We start from the raw sequence: 18177 nt of genomic DNA, 5'->3' as shown, positions 1-18177 counted from the left end.
CACTTTTACTTATATTTTTATATACGTTTTATTATGCTTGGCTTTCATCAATACAAGTATAGCGCAAATTGTACGCAGGCGTGCAGTTGCTCGCCATGTTGTAGCACCGAGGATTATAATTTCAACAACAAAACCCGTTTCTAACGAAATAACGCGATAAATTTCAACGTGTCTGTTTAATACACAGTGAAATATGTGATTAGATTACACCCGAACCGATAACAAACATTTTTCCACAACAAATAATAAAAACTTTCAATGTATTCAATCGGCTCGGCATTCATTCGCTCTCTTTCACGCAATTTATCGAAAAAAAAAAAAAAAATCAATTATGTTTTAAACAATTGTATTTGTGATAGTAAATAATGTTTGTACTATTTATTAACATTTAGTTGACAGTCACGCTTTACTTGTTAATTTAATAATGTGTCATCCATCATTTTTATTCTTATTCGTTTAATTAAATAAATTTTTTAATGACACTAAAGTTGACAGACATCAGAAATTTTATAGAAATTAAATTATTATAAAAAAAAATTCCACATGTAAAAATTAAAAAAAAAAAAATTACTAGCGGAAATTTTTTAATTAGAATTATTTATTTGATATAAAAATAAAAAAAAATTGACAAGTGTCAGCTAACTTCAGTATCATAATTTCTAATGTATATATATAACAGCAGTAAAAAACGCGGGGACTTTTTCCAAAATTTAAAAATCCCGTGTTGAGTTTAAATTTTAAAATTAAAGTTTAGTTTCAAGTCTGAAGACCGCCAGTCTATCGACATACACGTGCTCTCTATTGCATAACTCAATAATAATAAAAAGAATACTAGTCGCGAGAATAACATACGTGTCAGTCAGCGGTGTTTCTTTATGCGACACGCAATAAAATTATAAGCACGTATTATAAATAAATATAAATAAAAAATTAAAGATTTAAAAATCGAGGTGGAGAAATTAATAATTAACAGGTAAATTAAACCCGAGCTCACACTCGGTTGAAATATGAATGAGTAAAGTTTTGAGAAGTTATAAGTGGGTCAAAAGTTAATATAACGTTAAAGTTTTAAGAGCTGAGTTATTAACAACTCCAATAAAAAGAGCCTACGCAAACATGACAGGCGGAAGTCAAAGAGGAAACATTTTCACCTATGAGACTTTGGTCCACGCAATATCAGGAGCTGCTGTAAGTAATTTATAATTGTTTTTATTATTATTATTATTATTATTATTATTATTATTATTATTATTATTATTATTATTATTATTATTATTATTATTATTATTGATAAATTTTAATATTTTTAATTTGATTTTTAGGGAAGTGTGGTTGCCATGGCAACTTTTTTCCCGCTGGATACAGTACGCAGCAGACTGCAGCGTAAGTTAGGAAAGATAATTTAAAAATATTTATCAATATAACAAATATATGTGGTATGTAATTATTGCTGCAATTAGACAAATTATGCTTGAGGGGCTGAGTGCTGTTTGATGTAATCAGTAACCACCTAAGGTGAGCGCTGAGTATGCTTATTAATTCATCGAGACTGCATTATCCTCGAGAGGGTACTCTCGACACATTTAAACATTGATTTTACACATGATACTGAAAGTAACAGACATCTGATTCTTTTTATTAAATAAATAATCACAAAAAAAAAAAAAAATTTAATTATTCATTCGCTTTTTATAATTATGTTGAAATATGCTAAGCGAACGACCTTTGGACTAGTGAATAATTAACACACCTGGATAATAAGTTTACATAAATTTAAGAAACCAACAAAATAATTTTATTTTTATTATTTTAAATTCCAGTTGAGGATGGAAGACAATCCAAGAATACACTGGCAACAATTCGAGAGCTGGTGGCCAAGGAGGGACCGTAAGTTTTATAATTTAAAAATCATAAATTTAAATAAGTGAAACAACATTATCAGGATAAAACTAAGTTTAACTTGTAACAATTTTAGATACACACTCTACAGAGGGATTATTCCTGTTTTACAAAGTTTGTGTGTCAGTAATTTTGTTTACTTCTACACTTTTCACGGGCTTAAGCTATTAAGAAGCTCAAGGAATCAAACAGCAAAAAATGATTTGTTCGTCGCATCTATAGCTGGTAAATTTAATTAAATTGAAATTATATTCCCTCTAATCCCGGCATTTAGTTCCCATTATTAAGGACTTGATGAGGCTTTAACTGTATGATTACACTGTTAACGCCAATCCAGTGGCAAGAGTAACTTTACAAAGTCCCAGATTATCTAGGGATGAACGTTTTCACTATTAAGAAAATTAAATCAGTAGACTTTATTGCAAAAAATTAATAATAAATTTTTTTTGTTCATTTATAATTATTATTTCTTATAGGAATTATTAACGTCCTTGTAACAACACCGCTGTGGGTTGTAAACACTCGTTTGAAGATGAAAGGTATTGGCGGAATTCCCGAGAAGAATAACAACGAGTACAATAATCTTTTAGGTATAATAATAATAATAATAATAATAATAATAATATATAACTTGATTTATTTTTAGAGTAAAAGTTAAAATAAATTAACTAAGTAATTAACTTGATAAAAGTAAACTTTTGCTGTAAGAGTTAACTCTGAAGAATAGTTATGCAAGCAACTACGTGTTAATTAATAAAATACATTAAACTCGTTGTTAATTTCAGAGGGAATTATTTACATTTGGAAGTACGAGGGCATTAAGAAGCTTTGGGCTGGTACTTTTGCCAGTATGATACTCGTTGCGAATCCCGCAATTCAATTTATGACTTATGAAAGTATCAAAAGAAAAGTAAACGCATCTTTGGGTGGAGCGCAAACACCTGCTTGGATCTTCTTCACTATTGGAGCGATCGCTAAGGCTATTGCCACTACTGCTACTTATCCTTTGCAGTTGGTTCAATCCAAACTTAGGGTAATTATAATTATTATATTTATTTATTTTCATCAGCCATTAGCTAATCAGTAATTACAATTAATATGAAAAAGTAAATTTAATTTGTTAATTTTATCAAGTGCAATAAATTCTGTTGAATTTATGATAAAAACGTTTGAAAAAATAAATTTGCATGATATCTGTACAAGAATTTTAATTAATTGCAAAATATGTCTCTGGCGAAAGAGTAATTAAATATTTAATTTATTACAGCATGGTCATAATTACGAAAACTTCTCAGAGAATGCGAGAACATTGCAGATATTACTCTACATCTTGAAGTAAATATTTTGTAACAATTAACCCAATAACTAAAAAATTTATGGCTTTACTATAAAATTTTTTTTTTTTTTAATTTTATTTTAGAAAACACGGATTCGCTGGACTTTACAAAGGAATGGAAGCTAAATTGCTTCAGACTGTTCTCACCGCTGCACTTATGTTTTTAGCGTATGAAAAAATTTCAAAGTTTGTATTTAAGATCTTGTACAGACCGATTGTCAGATAGAATGTTTGATATTGATAAAACGATCAGTATTAAAATCAAAAACCAAAATACAATAAACTTTAAATTTCCAAATTGTAAATTACGATTTTTTTTTTGTACTTAAATTTTTTTTTAATTTTAGACTTAAATATTGGTTAAAAAACAATGGAAAGTTTAGATATAAGTGATGGCGGCGATGTGACAAAAAAATGATAGTTGTTTAAATAAATTATAATAATGACATTGATAAAACAGGTTATGAGGAATAAAAATAAAAATAAAAGTTTTAATAAATCATTATCAAATATGCCAAAAATAAAAAATACCGAGCTGAAAATGAACACACCGTCGAGGATGTTAATTAGAAACTGTGATAATAATAAATTTATAAAAAATGACAATAAGGTGACAGAAAAAACATCCGAGGAAGAAGAATTACTTAATTTTATTTCAAATAAACATGACAAACATGGTGGTGATGTATTGAATATAAATGAAACAATAAAGTCCCAAGAGAAGACTGATCGCTCGAGTAATTTGCAATCAACCCGAGTAAATAAGAAAATAATGAGAAGTAGAATTCCTCGGAGAAGGCCTGTTGTTACAGCAAATAAGCTCACGGGTTTTCATTCGGTTTGTTATTATTATTTACTTTATTTTATTAAATCCTTAGTCATTTTCACATAATTTATTTACAAAATAGGTTACGAGAATTGTAGTTGTCAAGAAAAATTCAAGAAAAATAAAAGTACCGAGTGACCCGATTATTACGGTGACTGATTATAAGTCCGAGTGTCAGCCAATTGCTCGACTGGTTGAAGAATTAAATGAATTAGATGAATATAAAATTCCCGAATCTCCTGAACTCAGTCCTTTTACCAGAAAAATTTCCTTGTCTTCTTTGTCTTCGTCTAATAACAATAGTTATTTTGACGATGACGCTGACAGCGATGTTGATAATGATGATTGCAATGATTATGAGTATAGTTACGACACGCGTTTACATTGCTCATGTGAATCTTGTATCAACAAATACAAACGAGGAGCGGAATTATTACATCAGCTCAAATATAAACATTGGACTACGTAAGTTAACGTTACAATTTATTTACATCCAAGATAAATATTTTATTTTATTATTTATTATAATTATGATTTCCTTTATAATAAAAAATTAATTGTCTAATTTTAGAAATGACGTACTGAAAACCGCTCGGTATCAAAGTTTAAGCTTGTCTGAGGAAGAAGAAGAATCTTCTATCGAGTCAAATTCGAGCCCAGTTTTCGAAAAAAAAATTTATAGAAAAAACACCAGAGAAGTATATACTTCACCGAAGAGATCTAAGCAGCACCACCAGTTACAAGAGAAGAATTGTACTTATTCATTCTTACACATTTTTTTTGATATAATTTTCTGGCCATTTTTATTCTTCCGAAAGCCCAAATAATATTTAATAATTATTATATTAAAATATATTTTCGCTTAAAAAATATATTCATAGAAAAATAAGTTAAAAAAATTATAATAAGATTACTTATAAATATTTCTCACAATAAATAAAAAAGTTATTAAAGATGTAATGATGTTTTTTAATGCACACCGAAACCTGGAATAAAATTTTATGATTAAAAATTCTTTAACTAATTATAGATTTTCGGCACTTGAATCAGAATTTTCATGACAATGACAGTTGACCTTTATTTTTTGCAAAATATTACGCAGAAGATAATTTTCGCGAGACAATCGATTGCTTCTTTTAATTTCGTAAGCCAGCAGAGCTTCTTTACTTGGTTTCAAAGACATTCGCGACGTAGTTGCTGGTGTACTATTATTATGATGATTTTCTTCTAATAAAGCGTCACGAAGAAGGGTTTCAATAGATTCCTTGAAAAGAGTTTCTTGAACAGTTTTACGCTTGTTGAGAATCATGTATTTATTGCTGATAGTTTTTATCAGTTCTTCGCGTTCGCTTAATTTTTCTCCAATATCGAGCAATTTTTGTTGCAACACAATAATCTAATGACAATAAAAGTGTAAAAATTTTTGGAAATAATAAATATATATTAAATAAAAAAATAATCACCTGGTTATCTTTGTTCTGCAAAAGGGAATCTTTTTCTCGTATTTGTCTTTTTAAATGGTCATTTAATTTCAACAATGCGTCATATCTGTAAAAAATAATACACAATAAAATGTTTTGTCGATTAATTTACGAGCAAACTAACTTTTGATTCCATGTTTTTTCAACTTGGGTCTTCAACCCTTGAGGCAAGTCCGCATTGTACCGGAATAAATCTGTAAAACATTATTTTATATTTAAAAAATTATTAAAAGTTTAAATAATATTTAGATAAAATACAAACTAAGCATATTAGAGTTTCGTTTTTCTGATTCTTTTAAATCTTCCTCCAACCTCTCTTTAGAAAGTTCAATCGCTTTGAATCTTGACAGTCGTAATTTATCCCAATGATTCGCTGTTTGAAAGTTTGTCTCCAAGGAAGACACTGTATTCCTTAAATTATGTATTTTTTTAATTAAATTTGGATTCGCAGCTTTCAAAGTTTCTTTCCCTTTTCCTCTTGACAAATTTTTTATCTCCATAGCTGTCAAAAGTTTCCTTGTAAATAAAAATTCGAAATAAGCGCTGATTTTAGAAATTGCGCGAAATTCAAACCTAAAAAATAAAAATTATTTAAAAAAAAATTTCCAAAGATTTTTTTAATTGATTATTATTGTAATATTTATTATTATTATTATTATTATTAAAGACAATTTTTCATTTATTTTTTGACATAATGATAATTTATTTAATAAAAAAACAAAATTGCGCCGAATAAAAATTTCTAAGTGGCGCCATCTGTCAGACAGAAAAAAAAAGTTTATGCGCAGTCGCAATAAAAAGTAACTAAAAAATATATGTTAGGGATTTTATTGTAACTTTATAGAAAATTTAGCGGTGTTTTATTGGCGATGATGTAAAATATATTATGGCCGTTGCCACCTTACAGCAAAACGCGTATACGGAACTGTCGTGATACGAAAATTCCTCTGTCTGTCAAGAGTTATTATTGCCAAATACATTAGTGTGTACGTGGTGTATTTAACAATAAATAATGGTGTAGCAGTAGAGAATAGCAAGGATTACAGTGTAAATAAAAATAAAAAAAGTAAACTGTGAAAATAACATAGTAAGGCAACAACACGGGTGGCTAAACGCGCGTTCGCGGAGTAGGTAATATTGATGATTTAACTTTGCGACGCTATTCGCATCATACTGTTTTTTATAAATGTTTTCCATTAATAATCATTATCTCGGTGGTATTTAGCGGTTACAGGTGCATATAAATATATCCAAGCGGGATTTTCTTTTGTTTACGCCTTGTCACTTGTGCTTTTGTTGTGTGTAACCGCGCGCCGCACTGCTCTAGGTCCAGTAGGTGATGCGAGCACTGGTTGTGTTGGTATTGTGAACCGTAGTGTAATACACGTACACAACAACTACACTCTCACAGCTTTCGTTATAACCTCAAAATAATCTTCCAGATGTCTATTTTTTTTTATAATAATTCCATTACTTTTACCTCCGCCAGTTCTATAAATTTTACTTCGAGTCCATTAGTTTTAGATTTCTTCAGATATTCCCTCCACAGCTCCACTGGTTGTTGTCACTTTTTATGTCAACATACCAGTTGCTGTTGATAAGTCTTTTGACAATACATTATTTAATTTCATTTATCCTGCTGAGATGCTTTTTACACTCAAAACAGCTGACAAATTTTATTTTTCGTTCATCTAAAGAGATTTAACACTTAAAAAATGTAATTTTGGCAACAGTCAAGGTTGGATGATTGTGATGTTTTCAATAACTAGTTACTTGCTCCAAAGGAGTATTTTTTTTAATTACTTCTGTCTACTTGATTTTTATTTATTATATTAAAAAAAAAAAAAAAAATAGTTTATAAATATTATAATTTTTTTGTTTCAGAATTACGATGATAAGAGGGTAAATTTATGAGATCGTCCCAATTAATGATATAAAAAGGACTCTAATGGGACTGACAATCAAATGCCAAAATATAGCAAGAGTAATGCAAAGACTTATCGATAATTAAACAATCAAACAATGTCAGCAAACTATTTCGCAGTTTTAGATTTAGGATAGGCTGTAAGCCATTAAATATTTAAGTAATAAAATTGCTTATAAAAATAATAATATTGAAATAGGAAAAACATAAGCAATAATCAAGGAGTAAATAATATATTTTCAATGGATAAAAAGTTTATTACAAAGGATACTAATAAATATACCGAGAAGTACACATGGCCAATCGTGATCAAAATATCAAGTAAATTACCAAAAAATTTCACTACTGGTTCTATTAATATATTTATTATTTGAAGATTAAAAATTTTTATTGTATAATTGGCGTATAGGTAAAATTTTAAAATTACATGAATGTCAGGAGCAGGCGACGTGGGTCGCAGACGCGTTGAGTGGCGCCGCAGCGCAAACACAAATCAACTTTACTAATAAACAAATTAACACAACTAATAAGGTAAGTGGTGCTAATAATCATTTAGCAAATATTCATTCAATATATTGTTAATTTTATTTCAAGTTAAGGTAGTTTGCTAACCATGATCTATGTTTTCGGGTAATTTTCAAATTTATTTTTCGTTTCAATGATAAGAATCAACTAAAAATAAAAATTAAATTAAGAATGAATGTGCGGGTAGTAAAACTACCTCAATTAAAATATCTGTTTAAAAATTATACGACACTACAGGTCCGTTCTATTGTATTCCCAGGTATAAAGAATAATTTTGGTAGCGAAAAAAGGTGCTGAAAAGGTGGCTGTTTGCTACCTAGGATTCGGAGGTGCTGCGTGGGCATGCAGCAGCCTCAGACACGCCCTCTCCTCGGGGACTCAGTATCCTCTACAACTTCCCCGACAACACGACGTGGTAATTCGGTGACTGTATTAACCCACCAGCAGTTACAACAAATACAGCAATTACAGGCCCATAATTCAACTGGACAGCAACTGACATTTGCATTGCAGCAGTCGTCAAACAATGGCCAAGATCAAGCGAACGGTTCGGCGACTGGGAATCACATAGTGTATCTTAATCAGTTGAGCCAACTGAATCAGAATACAATAAACCAGTCGGGGACTGGTATGGGCCTACCCCCGGCCGGCCCCACTTTTGGGGTGGGCCTCAATATGGGATTGCCTCTGTCATTATTAAATACCAGTCTTACATCATTAACTTCAAACGTAATAACAACCTCTAATCCTCTGCTCAATATCGGATTGCCCAGCAGCATTAATCCAGGCATAACCACTGTAAACACTGACCTCAACACCTTGAACGCCATCAACTCGACCTTGAATTCAAACTTACCTTCCAACAGTATTACCAATGGATTGGCTGGTCTTGCCCAAGACATTAATGCCATTAATTCCGGCATTAATCGGCTCAATACTCTCAACTCCTCCGGGCTTTCCAATATAAATTCCGGATTGAGTGCGAATTTGAACCAAAATTTCGCGACACTCAACGCCAACGTTGGAGAGAACAACTCTGGGCTATCTAATTTGAGCAGCCATACCTCGCAGTCGTCCTCGAGCATCAACCAAAATTTCAGCAGGTCACTCAACGTCCTCGCGGGAATAACTCCCAGCAGCCTGAATTCATGCAACACCAACTTTCCGTTTCAAACCATCCAGAGTATCCAGAGTATCGCGCCGCACATAGTAGGCTCGAGTGTAAACCAAGTACCGAGTTCAGCAATCCAGCAGCATTCTAATTCCAGCGGGGTCTCGATATCCCACAGTTCAAACCTGGCTCTCAGCTCTAATGTCTACACGAGTACGTCGAACACGCCGATCTTGTCAACGACTGCCAGCGCGAACCAGTCCTCCAACGTCACCCACAACCAGAGCATACATTTGGGAGTAATGCACACCAACCAACCCAATGTGTCAGCCTCACATTTTTCAACAGTTAATGATTCAATAAATACTTTGAGTCACATCTCGGCGATCGGCAGCTCGCACAACACCGGGTTCCAGCAAAGACAGTTCTCTCAAGCTCAGAACTCGAATTTGGGCTCGATAAACATATCCGGGAATCAGACCTCCAACACGGTCAAGACAGTTCAGAATATTCAGAGCCAGAATGTCAGCTCTCCTGGTAGTCCCTTTTCAATGCCGTTGAAGAGTCCGGCATCGAATATCGCCCCGCCAACGCCGAGTCCAAGTCCGAATCGAGTCTTGCTTCGCAGTCCAGCTTCTAACTCGATTCAGTCGAACAGAAACAGCCCCAGTCCGGTTGCCACATCGAATAGTAATTTTAGCATGCAACTGCAAAGCCCGATGCAGAGTCCGATGAGTGTTGGCCAGATACAGAGTCCAGCTCCAAGTCCGTACCCTCCTGCCAAGAGTCCTCATCACTTGGGGTCCAATACCACACTCAATAACAGGAGTCCTGCTCCTGGAGGAAGTCCAGGTCCCCCTGTTGTTAGGCCTAATACGCCGATTCTCCAGCAAGGGATGCAAGTGTTGCAAATTATTGGCACACCACAGGGCTATCAGCAAGCCTCGTCACAATTAGTTACGCGGACACATCTTTTTGGCAATCAGCAAATCCAAATAGCCGCTACCAAGCCTGCCAAACAGCCACCGCAAATATTACCGAAACCACCTAATCAACAAGGAGTCGCGACCCAGCAAAAACAACGAGTGACAACGACTATAACTAACCAGGTAATTTAGATTTTTTTTTTTAATTTTATTGTATCTATAAATAATATTTAATCGTTGGAAATATTATTAAAAAAAATTTTTTTTCAATTTAAAAAGCTTCTAAGTTTGCTAAATAGTTGTTCAAGACAATAACTTTTTTATCGTTTTCTTATTAAAAAAAAAAAAAATATCTGCAATCATATTTTTTCTATTGGTATCAATGGTTTATTGTTTTTTCAAGTGTAATTTTAAATACTCTATTTCAATTTTTTTTTTTTTATTTTTGATGGATCATCAAACATTGCAAACATGACAGTAAAAGTAATAACGTCGATTTTTTTTTTTCGTATTAAAATAAATTATTGATGTAAGCCAATTTTTAAATTAAATAAAAAAAAAATTTCTTTAATTAGCCTTATCTAATTAGTTGTCTTTAATTAAAAGCAATTATATTTTATAGTTTTTTATGATAAATTTTTTTTTGTTGTAATTAAACGCAAGGTTACTTTAATATATTTTAACTGATGTATCAATAACTAATTTTATTTATATTTAAACTATTTAAATTAATTAGGTGACGCAGCAAACACAACCACAATTGGTATTAGCTAGTCCCCAGCAGAATCCAACTGGTACAGCAACAATGATACCCACAGCACAAGGTCTTTTATTGAATCAGGTAAAATAAAAATCCAAAATATGTATATTTAATTATTTATTATACGCAGTCATTAATCAGTTTAATTTCATTATCATGATCATTGTCATAATAATACTTTCATTGAAGAAAATTTAATCCATTGATTGTAAATAATTTTTCGATTATCCGATTATTGAAAGATAAAATAACAAATAACTAACATGGATAATTCCAAGCTTAAAATTAATAGTCTCTAAATAACAACCACAAACAAAAACAATCATGGGTGCTGATAACGGTTTTCTCATTGGGTTTGGTAAATAGGTTTTGCCGTCAAGTGGACCCGTCATTGTGCAGCAGCAACCCGGTGGCGTTCAATTAATACTCCGAGCACCAGCGAATGCTCAACAGCAAACGCATACTGCACAGGTGATGGTTTCACTCATTGTCCGTTTTAACTATTCTAAATCGACGCAATTAAGCGTTTTCATCATCTACACGATCATTGCTTAATAATTATCATTATAAAATACGCTATACAATTATTTATTAATTATTAATTATGTTTTTCATTATTTATTAATTAATTCTGCTGGATTACTGACCAGTTTTTTTTTTTTTTTTTTTTTTTTTTTTTTATTTATAGTTGACTCAACAACAACTTGTACGAGTTATCACTGCTCAAGGTATGCAGATGCAAGGACTCACGCCGACATTTTTTGCCGTACCTAATGGTTTTTCAACACCAGCTCCTTCCGTACTTAGGCATACACCTACAAGCCCAGCACCCGGTAAACTATTAATTATTTATTTATTTATTTATTCTTACAGGCATCCCACTTTATGATATAATATAATATAATATAATAAATAAATTTTTATTCAACAGCAAATACAGCAAATAATAATCCAATAGTAATTCAGAACGCGGTGGTCCAGAGTCCACAGCCTCAGATGAACCAAGTGAGTTCTTCAAATACAAATCACGTATCAGCAGCTCCATCGCCTCAGCAGCCGACGGTTGTTGAACAGAATTTGCTTCCGCCACCGAAGAAGAAAGCTAAGAAGAAAAAGAAAGCCAAGAAAAAAGATGAAGAGCCTCCGAAGCTTGACCTTGCCAGTATCATGAAAATATCTGGCATCGGCGACGACGATGACATGTTTGACACGGACACGGTCCCAGATAATGAGCCCTCGCAGGTCCATGTTGAACAGCCTGTTCATCATCTAGGCCAATTATCTCCCCACCCGCAGATGTCGAACAGCAGTCAAAGCATACCCCAACCTCAATCTCAACATCAACCTGCAATCAACACCCCCAACATCCAGTCTACAACGACCACCACGGATAATTTCGACGGTAGTCAATTGGTAGCACAGCTACAGATGCCGGTGCAAAATGCGATTTCCGGTCAATTGCGACTAGCTGTCGGTGAAGATGGTAGAGTGGTACTTCATCACACTCCGGACCCAAACCAGCCTGAATTGGATCAAGCTACTGCTCAAGCCCTTATTAGATCTCTCATCCAAGGCAATAGTCAGAATTCTCAAATAATCTCTCAGCTTCTTGGCCACGCACAAACTCTAGCTCAACAGAATGTACAGCCTCCAGAGCCTGCGACTCCACCTCCAGTAAATAGACCAAAAAATCCTGTTAAAGCTCCAACTCTAACTCCGACTTCTCCGGCTCAAATAAATCAGACCTTCAACCAAGTTAATTCTTCGCCAGTGACTTCTATGTCTCAACAAGTCCATGGCACCAAAATTTCCTACACTCACAACTCTCAGAACGCACCCCAACCTAATACAAATATTAATGTTAACCAGAGAACAGACTCGGTAGTGTCTTCGCCGTCCTCTTCAATGAACAGTTTGCAAGCTTCGCAAATTACCAAAAATATTCAGTCACTAAATGCTGGTGTACAATTGTCTAATGCGGGTATTCATATTGCTGTCGGACCAATGTCACCTAAATCCGGCTGTAATTTATTCAACGAATCTGGGAAAGTTAATCAGCAGACTGTAACGCCTTCGAATACCGGGATTAAAAAATCACCGATGCAAAATGTTCGGCAAAAGTCACAGGGCCAAGGAAATGTCGTTAATCGCAATGTTAATATCAAAAACACTCGCACTGTTTTACAGAAAAACCAACATGAAAAACCTCAGCAAATTCAGCAACAACAACAACAACAACAACAACATCAGCAGCAGCAGCAGCAGCAGCAGCAGCAACAACAACAACAACAACAACAACAACAACAACATCAGAATGAGCAAATTAACCAACAAAATTTACAGCAAATTTCAACCCAAACAATACAGTCACTAAATGTACAAAGAGTTCTTGAGCAAAATCTTCACAAAATAACTGTTTCTGGTGTTCAGCAAAATTCTATGAATCTTGTCCATCAAAATCCAGCTAATTCGCAGCATTCGATGCAGATTTTACAGTCTAGTGATAATATCCAGCAAGGGATTAATATTTTAGCTCCAAATATTCAGAATGTCGATCAAAATTTGCAAGGATTTGAAAATCAACGAAATCAAGAAGTTGTCGATGCAATTCATCAACGTCAGCAGCAGCAGCAGCAACAACAACAACAACAACAACAACAACAACAACAACAACAACATCAGCAACAACAACAACATCAGCAGCAGCAGCAACAACAACAACAACAACAACAACAACAACAACAACAACAACAACAACAACAACAACAACAACAACAACAACAACAACAACAACAACAACAACAACAACAACAACAACAACAACAACAACAACAGCAACAACAACAGCAACAGCAACAGCAACATCAACAAACTATAGCAAATCTAGTTAATTTAAATCTACAACAGCAGCATCAAAAAATAATTGGTACAAATATTCCTTGTCAAAATTCTCTGCAATGCGACACCCAGAAGATAATAAACTCCCAGCCGAATGTCCAGCAACAAAATATATTTTTCTCAAGTGATCCACACTTGGTAAATGTGACACAGGGAACAGATCACTCGAAACAGAAAGTAGATCTCCCGAACGTAGACATGCTGAATAATTCACCTGGAACTAATATATTTAATCCTTTAGGTAATTTAAATCCAAACGACCAAATATTAATAGCACATCCGAACGGGCAGATGCATATTATCAACCAGCAGTCTTTCCAGCAATTGTTGGCAGCCAATCAGTTGAGCACGACTCAGCAGAGCCAAAATCAGCACCAGAAAATCGTTATTGGAGACTCAGAAGCATCTCAGAATTTACAGGGTGTCCAAATAAATACACCAACCAGTCAGATTATTGTAAACAGCTCCGGTGGAGCTCCAACGATACAAAACAACATCCAGAACATCGTAGTGCAAGCTGCGCCCTCGCAGATGCCTCACCAGATTCAGATCCAGAACTCCGGGTTCCCGAGTCAGTTTATTGATAATCTGAACCAGCAGCAGATAAGAAATCTGTCCAACAATCAGCAGATGAACCAGCAGCCAGCTCCAGCTAAGAAAACTAAAGTTGTTAAGAGAAAACCCGCTGCTGCTCAAACGATTGGGTTCAATGTAAAGACGGTGACAACGAGGCCAATGACGAGTTCCACGACTACGGCGACGGCCTCGACAAGAATTGACGGCAAAGTCCAAACAATTTCTTCACCATCGACGCCTCTCAGTACAAATCCCAGTAAAAGCGAGTGTCAGAGCATCGGTAATGGCAGAGTTACGTCTCCCAGCACCCCGACGAACGGACAACCCGGCAGAAAGTTCATCCAGCTGCCAATATTCAAAGAGCAAATGCTGAAAAACATTCAGAGTCAGATCCAGGCGATCAATAGCCGAAAGCAAATCACTCCCGGTGACAGAACTCTTCTCAGCAAGCTCTTTCAAGAGCGGGAGAAAATTCTTGCTGGTGGAAAAGTCGTCAGCGCACCACCTGGGACCATTCCGACGGGAACCGAGACCACGTCGCATTCGAGTATTTCTTCACCGACAGTATTTTCGGTGTCTCAACCTTTGGCGAATAAAAATCCAACGTCGACGGTCGAGACTCAAACTCCGGTTGTTCCTGTTTCTTTAAATACTCAGTGCGTTAATCCAAATATAAAAGATCTTACAAGTGGGGGGGCTGGTTGTGATGGAGTGATAAGCAGTGTTGGTCAGAGTATGCCTAATATTTCTAACACTGGTACTAGTTTGCAGCCTCTGGTGAGCAAACCTCAGCCGAAGTTTTACCAGGTTCACAATAACCAGCTAGTAAGTCCGTCCTTGTCTACTGCGCCGTCGACGACTGCTCAGACTCAGATATTAAATCCGGTAACGATCGTCATTCAGCAACAGTCGACTCAGTGCCAGACAGACCCACCGGATATAAAGCCAGACATTAAACTGCTGAGTCCAATCAAGCAGGAATTGTTGTCATCACCGGTCCAGGTCCAGGTCCAGGCACAACTTCAAGTACAAACTACCCCGGTCTCTACGTCGCCGAGACTCCCCATTCCTAACCAGAGTATCCAGAACCCGATAACTGTTCCCTGTGGGAATAATAATAATAATAATAATAATAATAATAATAATAATAATAATAATAATAATAATAATAACAATAGTAATAATAATATTAATAATAACAGTAATAATATTAATAATAATAGTAATCTGAGTGGCCAGACTGTGAAAATAATAACTAATTCTGCGGCGGAGAGTCCCAAGCAGGGTATTAAAAGACCGGCGACTAGTCCGATTTGCCGGCAGATTAACCGAAGCGATGTGATAGAAAAACAGCTGAAGCTTGATCAGGCTGGAGCTACCAATCCGGATGTAAATACTCCTTTCCTTGATAAGAAAAATGCTTGTGAAAGACTTCTTAACTATCATTGCTTAAATGAGCAAGTGTTGAGCGCTAAGGATCTCGCTAAAGCCGACGAAATATTCGAGGAGACGGCTAAACATTTACTTAATAAATTTAGTTTAATGGTTAATAAGTACACCTATCTGCTGCTGATGGACAGTATGGTATGTATTATTGATTATTATTATTATTATTATTATTATTATTATTTTATTTATATAGTGAAGCGATGTTTTGATAATCTATTTTTTTATTTTTAGCGGGAAGTTAGGACGTCTGAGCTCATGATGATTGATCGTATATTTGTTAATGATGAAACTAAAGCCAATGGTAAGAATATTTAAAAAAATTTTAAATCTGATGATGGTATTTGATAGTAGATAATTGTTTTATTTAATTTTTAGAAGAGTTAAAAAAGGAAGAAAAACCAATATTCCCTAAATTAGAAGCAGACCCAATGGACGAAGAAAAGCCAGTGTCTTCTCTAGCGAATATCTCAGTGAAGAAAGAACAGGAGGAGGAGTTTTCGAGTATCGAGGTAGATTCGAAATTGAACCTAAAGCCGTCTAGTAGCACGAGTGGTGACTACGACGAGTGGCTAGAGATTCAAAAAGAACTGGGAGTTTTTCACTCGACTGGTGATTTCTCAAAGTGTAAAAACATTAGCGCGAGTGGTGGTGTTAATGCAGGTGTAACTGTCACGACGGTAAAGCCCTCGAGGACCGAAAGAACGCGAAATAACGGCGAAAGCCTTCCCCCACGTGCCAGTTGTGTGAGTTTCTCAAGTGCCGCGATACCAAGTACTATGTTGAAGAACGCGATAATCGAGTCGGATATGTCGATGGAGCCGATGCTGGCCGCCGGGGAGAAACACTGGTGCTCCAGCGCGACTGACCTCGAGCGGGACTTGCTCGAGGACACCGACAGCCTCGACGAGCTGGCCTTCCACTCCCAGGTCCACTCTCTCCCCGGGGACGTCGACACCAGCAACATCCTCGAACACGACGACATCACCGCTCAAGTCCAATCGGCTATCGACAGTATTTTGAATCTCAAAAAAAGACCCTCTAGCTCGACGGCAACCACCAGCGCTCCCGGCGCCTCCCAATCTAGTGAATCTAAAGACCCAATGCTCGATCAAGCGGTCCGTAGCATTATGGGCTCGTGACCCTCCTCGAAAAATAAAGTATGTTGAACATTCTTTAACCGTTAAGGTTTTAACATTAATATTAATAATTTTACCACACAGTTATCTTATTTTATGTGTATTTATCACCTTTTTAAATTATAACTATGGTAAAAAACGGTTGTAACGCCATCAATGTCTTTCACAAACAAACAAACACTGGCTCGACTTAGTGGTCTAGCGTAATTCCAGCCGCAATTATCATTTATTTCCGTTTCACTATGGCAATAATTATTTATACACTAAATTGTACACTCTTTATATATATATATATATATATATATATATATATATATATATATATATATATATATAATAATTTAAAAATTTTAAATAAGGTTATATAAATAATGATAATAATGCTGATATGAAGAAGAAAAAAAAAAAACATTAAATTAAATTAAATTAAATTAAACATTGATATGAATAATTAAAGAACAAAGCGCCATCGTGTAACTTTAATTTTTAAAAATGTACATGTGGTAGGCAGATAAGCACCGGTATCCTACCCAGGTGTCAGCTCTGCCAGATTTGTAATGTAATTTTGTAAAAAGCAGCTATTTAAAATGATTTATTTCAATTAATCCGTCATTGTATTGGAATAAATTGTATGGCTATTCCATAATGGCAACTACGAATTGTAAATATGATTTTTAAATTATAACATTATAATTATTGATATTATTATTATTATTATTTTTATAATTGTAATTGAGCAGCTGAAATTCAGAAGACGGACTTTTGAATTATTTAAAATTTTTTAAATGTTGTAATTTAGTACAAAATTATGAACATCGATATTTATTTTATAATTATTATCAAACTTAAATTAATTTAAAAAAAAAAAAAAATCTTTAAAGATTTTCAATTTGATTTTTATTTATTAGACAAAAAAAAAACAAAAAAATAAAAAATAAAAATAAAGTACACTTTTGAATTTAAGCTAGTCAATTATTATTGATATTATTATAATTTTAGTTGAATTTGGTGTAAAGAGCGATGGGAATCGATAAAACATTTTAACGAATCTTTGAGGATTTTATTATAAAATAAAATATAGTTCTGTCAAAAATAATTTATTAATAATGTACACCCCGTAATAAATAATTGTTTATCGAAACATAATTATAAATCAAAAATTTTAAAAGGACTGATATTGAATGTTAAAAGTTTTCCACTGTAGTCTTAAAAGATGTAAAAAATTTTTTTGTACAAATTTTATCACAAAAGAAAAGCAATTCAAGTATATAATAAATATATACGATAATAATAGTAACAGTAAATTAAAATTAATAATAGATATTAGTTA

General features: G+C 34.0%; 4 protein-coding genes across 8 annotated transcripts; 3 read left to right on the top strand and 1 right to left on the bottom strand.

The window, feature by feature from the left end:
- The first annotated feature begins 709 nt into the window (after positions 1-709).
- On the top strand, positions 710-3540 carry Pmp34 (Peroxisomal Membrane Protein 34). Of its 2 annotated transcripts, XM_074237628.1 has the most exons (9): positions 710-973; positions 1067-1188; positions 1323-1383; positions 1821-1887; positions 1976-2124; positions 2376-2489; positions 2685-2932; positions 3167-3234; positions 3320-3540. In XM_074237628.1, exons 2-9 carry the CDS (start codon positions 1117-1119, stop codon positions 3459-3461), a joined length of 921 nt encoding a protein of 306 aa, XP_074093729.1. In that variant the 5' UTR covers positions 710-973; positions 1067-1116; the 3' UTR covers positions 3462-3540. The 2 variants fall into 2 exon arrangements, with proteins under 2 accessions (XP_074093729.1, XP_074093728.1); XM_074237627.1 differs by having other exon boundaries at positions 710-1188.
- A 137-nt stretch (positions 3541-3677) lies between these two features.
- On the top strand, positions 3678-5040 carry LOC141523995 (uncharacterized). The gene is made up of 3 exons (XM_074237626.1): positions 3678-4073; positions 4144-4526; positions 4633-5040. The coding sequence occupies exons 1-3, from the start codon at positions 3678-3680 to the stop codon at positions 4886-4888; spliced, it is 1035 nt and encodes a 344-aa protein (XP_074093727.1). The 3' UTR covers positions 4889-5040.
- On the bottom strand, positions 4976-7133 carry LOC141523999 (uncharacterized). Its single transcript, XM_074237632.1, has 6 exons — positions 7023-7133; positions 5805-6115; positions 5667-5736; positions 5525-5609; positions 5137-5457; positions 4976-5047 (listed from the first exon to the last, which is right to left on the bottom strand). Exons 2-6 carry the CDS (start codon positions 6040-6042, stop codon positions 4976-4978), a joined length of 786 nt encoding a protein of 261 aa, XP_074093733.1. The 5' UTR covers positions 6043-6115; positions 7023-7133.
- Positions 6402-17547, top strand: LOC141523992 (uncharacterized). 4 transcript variants are annotated; one of them, XM_074237621.1, is made up of 10 exons: positions 6402-6669; positions 7427-7787; positions 7876-7997; positions 8251-10211; positions 10765-10869; positions 11155-11259; positions 11477-11621; positions 11720-15846; positions 15943-16012; positions 16087-17547. In XM_074237621.1, the coding sequence occupies exons 4-10, from the start codon at positions 8334-8336 to the stop codon at positions 16848-16850; spliced, it is 7194 nt and encodes a 2397-aa protein (XP_074093722.1). In that variant the 5' UTR covers positions 6402-6669; positions 7427-7787; positions 7876-7997; positions 8251-8333; the 3' UTR covers positions 16851-17547. The 4 variants fall into 4 exon arrangements, with proteins under 4 accessions (XP_074093722.1, XP_074093721.1, XP_074093724.1 ...); XM_074237620.1 differs by having other exon boundaries at positions 6402-6673; XM_074237622.1 differs by lacking the exon at positions 6402-6669 and adding an exon at positions 7145-7280.
- The last annotated feature ends 630 nt before the right edge of the window (positions 17548-18177 follow it).

This window comes from Cotesia typhae, unplaced genomic scaffold (assembly GCF_013202065.1).
Source record: "Cotesia typhae breed Kobodo isofemale line unplaced genomic scaffold, CoteBio_Ctyphae contig_22, whole genome shotgun sequence".
Lineage (NCBI taxonomy): Eukaryota > Metazoa > Arthropoda > Insecta > Hymenoptera > Braconidae > Cotesia > Cotesia typhae.
Note: the sequence above shows the minus strand (reverse complement) of the source record. Positions and strands in the feature narration are given on the sequence as shown.

Coding starts and splice junctions, on each gene's coding strand:
- Pmp34 (XM_074237628.1), top strand. CDS start 1,117: ATGACAGGCGGAAGTCAAAGAGGAAACATTTTCACCTATGAGACTTTG. Junction 1,189..1,322: donor ACGCAATATCAGGAGCTGCT/GTAAGTAATTTA, acceptor TTTGATTTTTAG/GGAAGTGTGGTTGCCATGGC. Junction 2,125..2,375: donor GTTCGTCGCATCTATAGCTG/GTAAATTTAATT, acceptor TATTTCTTATAG/GAATTATTAACGTCCTTGTA.
- LOC141523995 (XM_074237626.1), top strand. CDS start 3,678: ATGACATTGATAAAACAGGTTATGAGGAATAAAAATAAAAATAAAAGT. Junction 4,074..4,143: donor AGCTCACGGGTTTTCATTCG/GTTTGTTATTAT, acceptor TTTACAAAATAG/GTTACGAGAATTGTAGTTGT. Junction 4,527..4,632: donor AAATATAAACATTGGACTAC/GTAAGTTAACGT, acceptor GTCTAATTTTAG/AAATGACGTACTGAAAACCG.
- LOC141523999 (XM_074237632.1), bottom strand. CDS start 6,042: ATGGAGATAAAAAATTTGTCAAGAGGAAAAGGGAAAGAAACTTTGAAA. Junction 5,737..5,804: donor ACGAAACTCTAATATGCTTA/GTTTGTATTTTA, acceptor AATGTTTTACAG/ATTTATTCCGGTACAATGCG. Junction 5,610..5,666: donor GAAAAAACATGGAATCAAAA/GTTAGTTTGCTC, acceptor TATTTTTTACAG/ATATGACGCATTGTTGAAAT.
- LOC141523992 (XM_074237621.1), top strand. CDS start 8,334: ATGCAGCAGCCTCAGACACGCCCTCTCCTCGGGGACTCAGTATCCTCT. Junction 10,870..11,154: donor AAGGTCTTTTATTGAATCAG/GTAAAATAAAAA, acceptor TTTGGTAAATAG/GTTTTGCCGTCAAGTGGACC. Junction 15,847..15,942: donor TGCTGCTGATGGACAGTATG/GTATGTATTATT, acceptor TTTTATTTTTAG/CGGGAAGTTAGGACGTCTGA.